The sequence below is a fragment of the Electrona antarctica genome (genome assembly GCF_951216825.1).
Source record: "Electrona antarctica genome assembly, chromosome: 17".
NCBI lineage: Eukaryota > Metazoa > Chordata > Actinopteri > Myctophiformes > Myctophidae > Electrona > Electrona antarctica.
Window position 1 is genome coordinate 10,748,017 of NC_136798.1, and position 5,159 is coordinate 10,753,175.

General features: G+C 46.1%; 1 protein-coding gene across 1 annotated transcript; it reads right to left on the reverse strand.

Annotated features, from left to right (window-relative positions):
* Positions 1-3,065: 3,065 nt before the first annotated feature.
* On the reverse strand, positions 3,066-4,010 carry tmem121ab (transmembrane protein 121Ab; the record flags this gene model as incomplete). Its single annotated transcript, XM_079525492.1, has 1 exon — positions 3,066-4,010. One exon carries the CDS (start codon positions 4,008-4,010, stop codon positions 3,066-3,068), a length of 945 nt encoding a protein of 314 aa, XP_079381618.1.
* Between the last annotated feature and the right edge of the window lie 1,149 nt (positions 4,011-5,159).

A 5,159-nucleotide genomic window follows, 5' to 3' on the forward strand; every position in this document is an offset into this window, starting at 1 on the left:
TGCATACAAAAGTACCCTGCTGCAGCATCTTTTATGTTTTCTTGCATTGTAAACACATGTACATGTTGTCCGACAACATTTTTGATAACTTACAATAAGTTATCAAAAATCACATCTGACACCCTTTTTATGAATAAAAAAATAAATAGCCTAAATGTGTCTGCAGATCTTTTCAGCTTCCTGAGCTCAGGCATCGCTGTGATTAATCAGCCTGACAACTGTCAGCCATGACAGTTGTAGTTGTAGTTAAAGGGGAAAACCACCCATTTTCAACATTTTACTATGTCATTAATATACCTTAGAGCTGTTGTGTGGAAATAATAAAAAAGTCCCCCCATTCTGTGTTTCCTAGAACTGTAATTATGAAAAAAAATCATTAACATGGTGAAACACATCTTGATGACATCATCAAGATGTGTTTCACCATGTTAATGATTTTTTTCAGATCTCTAGTTCTAGGAAACACAGAATGGGGGGGACTTTTTTATTATTTTCACACAACAGCTCTAAGGTATATTAATGACATAGTAAAATGTTGAAAATGAGTGGAATTCCCCTTTAATGGAGTTGAGGGGCAAAGACCTGGGGCTCCATTTTCGTCACCGCTAAACCCTGTATCCCTAAACTTCTTTGCATTTTTTACTATTTTGCAAAACATTTTTTGAATAGTTACAATGGCCAGTCTACAAGCTCACAACGTGTCAATGTAGATTGGCTAGTTGAACTATTCAAAAATGTTTTTCAAAATAGTAAAAAAAGGCAAAGAAGTTTCGGGATAAGGGCTTTAGCGGTGACGAAAATGGAGCCCTAGATCTCTTGAGTCTTGAGGCCAGCAGTTAACCGTTATTCTTAATTTATACTCTGTAATGCGATGGTGTCGCATGCCAAAAATGGCTGATCTTGAGTTTGTCGGCTATTTTCGGCATGCGACACCATTGTAAAACAGAGCTAAATCAGGTTTAGCGATTCTTACTGCCATAATGGGACTTTCCTTAGGTGACTGACCCCTCCATTTCCCACCATAAAACTGGGGTATGTTAATTAAAGTCCCCGTGGAAACATGAAGAAAAACACCAGTCGTTGAAGTTAGACATGATGGATTGTACGAGGCCACCGCAGACATGACGACCAAGTATACAGTAGAGCACAAATGAGAGGCTATAAAGAAAACTAGGGAACTCTGCAAAAGGTTCATACACTTTTATCACATTTTAGTGATAAAGTCATCCCTCTAGTTTTCCATAAAAGTGTTAGCCTGAGGGTTATGGAATTAAAGGTCCGTGTGGCTGTACGGGCTGCATATTTATGGCATCTGTTACTCATTTCATGTAAAATTGAGCAGAAAGGGATTAGCTTTATTTGACACCATGTGCAGCACATGCAAGGAATGCACAAACGACTTCCTAAGATCAATTTCCTATACAGAAAGCTTAATGGGGACCTTTTATCAGTCATCAGTGTAGGAAAAACGAGACCGTTTATCCTGTTTCTTAATATTTTTTATTTAAACATCACAGGCCTCCAACAATAAAGAATAAGAATATACATACCGGTAGTAGTAGTAGTAATAATAATAATAATAAAGAAATGAATTCAACAAGGACATTTCAGAACTGCTGTTTGAATGTTATTTTATTTCTCTTTTTCGCTTGTCCTATTGTTCACATATTTGTCTGCGCTCTGGATTACTGCATTCTTCCACTTCAAGGCTTAGGCTAGTTGTAGAGGAATGTACAGTACTGGAAATAAAACAAAATGATCATCTCCTCTTCTGATTTTGTACTGTTTTTTTGTTTTGTTTTTAGTTTTATTTTATATATATAGGGGCAGCAGTGGCTCAGGAGGTAGAGCGGCTGTCCTGACACTGAACCCCTGGTTGCTTCTGCTTTCAGTGTGAATAGAATGAATTTAACACACATTGTAAAGCGCTTTGGATGAAGGCGCTAAAGAAACACAGACCATTGACTTTTTCCTCACGTCGTACAACATTTGTTTCAAAACTATTGTACTGATATGACCTTCCACGTCCTTGTTGTGCGCACACACATACAGTACATACACACACACACACACACACATACACACACGCACACGCACACACATACAGTACATACACAAGTGCCCACAAGCGAGCAGGTATGCTGGTACGTGCACACATGTAGGCACACGCATTAATACCCACTCACGCGCACACACAAAGACACACACACACGCACACACACACGCACGCACACACATAAGACACACCGCTTGGATGCCTGGAGTAGATGGTATAGTGCTGAGCTCTGGTGCTTTTATCAGACATTTGGTAGTAAAGCGTAACCCTGGCAGAGGCAGTAGGTTGCAGAGAGCTCCATTCTCAGCAGAACTGCCTGTGCAGTGCCTGTTGATATGCGCCCCCCCCCCACCTCCTTCTCTGCCAGCCTTTCTCTACTACAGATCATATACAGTATCTGCTCATGACTGACCCTCGTCACTCGTCACTCGCGCTCGCTCTCTCTCTCTCTCTCTCTCTCTCTCTCTCTCTCTCTCTCTCTCTCTCTCTCTCTCTACCCACTCCTCTTTTACCTGAAGTGCTGCACATTGAGTGGTACATCCTTTGATTGCTGGGATTCAAAGGAAATGCCACGCATGCGCCTGCGGTGTCAAAGTGAGAAATACAAGATATTCAAAAAGGGGGAACAAATTGTCCAATATACACAACAAAACTGTCACCCAGCTGCAGAATGTGGAGATTCTCTTAATAAAGTTTTAAAACATTTAAAAACACAATAACATGATAAAAATGTGTTTCTCTCTCCTTTAATATTTTATTTATTTTTTAAACGTCTTTTCCCTTCCATGAGAATCAGGGATACTGCCTTGACGGACAGACCGGGCTGAAAGTGTCTTATGATATTTTCACAGCAGTTTAGATGGGCTCGACGACAACACTAAACTAGCATCCTGTCATGCAGCCGATTTCTCCATTTACAGCCCATTCTCCCGGGGTTCATGGAAACGGTACAGCGCAACAGGCTATAGGGTTGACTCCAGTGAAGTGCCAGTGAGTCCACTGGGGCCGGTCATGTGTCGATGACGTCCTGCGCAGGTGAGGGTTCGTGGGGCAGACTGGTGGCATTGGGCAGTGGCTGCGGGTGGCTGATGGAGTTCTGCTGCAGTTCCATCGCCATGGCGTTCTGCGGGTGGGGGAACTCCTTCACCTGCTTGCGGTACTCTAGGAAGGTGGAGGCCTTGGTGGCGATGGCCACCACATTCTTGCCCACGAAGATGGTGGAGACGCGGCTGTCCTGAAACAGCACCATGTTGACGCCGCGTATGAGGATGGTAACCACGTTGATGGTGACCAGGCTCAGGACCGGGTAGAGCATCATCTTCTGGGGCGAGACGTGCTCTCCCTGCATGCTGATCTCGCTGAGGGACACGCACGGCAGGATAAGCAGCAGGATGTAGCAGTAGAAGAACATCAAGCCCTCGGCCCAGATGGGCAGACCCGTCCGCTGGGGCTCCCACAGGTTGGCCTGGATGTCCAGCAGGTCCAGCAGGTCCAGGGCCACCCAGAACAGACGGCCCCGCATGTCCTCCTTCTTCCGGAACGTTCTCACGTACTCCATGCTGTCCAGCGCAACCAGGACCAGGTAGAGCCCCGGCACGCACACCGAGAGCAATAACGTCAAAGCCTTCCGCGCCACCGTCTCCAGACTCTTCCTGTCGGCCTTGCAGTTCTGGAAGACGAAGTACAGTTTGATCTCGAGGACAAAGATGTACAGGAACCACAGGATCATGGCATATCCTCGCCTGGCCGTGCGCACCTCGGCGCCCACCCACACTGCCACGTAGCGCAGCACGATGAGGAAACACACGTCCCCCACCAGGACGATGATGCACACGCCGATCTTCCTGGGACCCTGGTTCTGCTCCACCAGGTACGCGTCCATGAAGGCCATGCTGGTCATGATGACGATGGTGGTCAGGCACACGTGGCGTTTGTCAGGGGGCGGCAACACCATGGCGAGGGCGCCTTTTGGCTCTCGCTCTTTAATCCGTGGGCTTTCAAAAAAGTTGTGAAACGGAGCGGAAATAAAGTACACTCCAGAGCTTTTTAAAGGTGGCAGACAAATCAAACAACTTCTGATTACACTGCATGTAATATTAATATGAAGCAATACTATATATATATGATATATATATATATATATATACACGATTAATTCCTTAAAGATCCCTTACTGGAGGAAGTGAGTCATTGAGTGAGGAAGAGGGTGGAATCAAGGTGGATGTGGAACAGGTTGTGTGGCATCAGCAGTAGTGAGGCTAGCTGCTGATTGCTCAGACCATGTGAACACAGGAACATGCACCTCATTACTCAGCGCAGTTCCATTGATCCCACCCCGCCAGTGATGCTGTTACACTGAAACCACTATGGCTGACATGCCATGACTGATTCAAGCATAGTAATCCACACACAGTCGAATGGAGGATAGAGGGGGGCCTCAGCCTGATAGACAAGTGAAGGTCCTGTGAGACCTAGTGGTGTAAATAGGAGGTTTTTATTTTAGTGTGTAGCCTTCTGCAGGAGTAGTGATGCTACTTGTGTGTGTGTGTGTGTGCCTTTGTGGCTCTGGTGCTCAGTGAGCAATCGCTCTGTAGATATTCCTGTGGTCGATGCTGCAGTGTGTGTGGCTCCTCGCGTCTCCCGCAGTGTATGTGTGTGACTCTGAATGGTTGAGAGAGAAGAGTCTGCAGTGGCCACAGCGCCCAGCCGCCATAAATCACAGAGACATTGGGTCAACGGCCCATGGGGCCTTGTGTCCGCCGCCGGCTTCCCCGGGGGGAGGCTCTCACACTTGGCCAAAGACGCATCCTTTCTCCCCGCCTTCTTGCCACGTGCCAGCCGCTCCACAGCCTGAAGGGAGAGAGAGAGACACAGAGAGGAGGAGAGGGGGAGGGAAGAACAGAAAGAAAGCTGTCAGCACTATAGGGGCTATATAACGGAGCATTGCCAACGGCCCTCAACATATACTGGAACCAACTAAAGTGTCAGCATGGCTCCAACGTAAAGTAGTCTAAGCTTCCTGTTTCACTGTTGATAAGGTGGCAGCCTCAGGTTGTCATTGTGTCCCTGTTACAACTAATGTACATTGTCATGTAAGAAATAT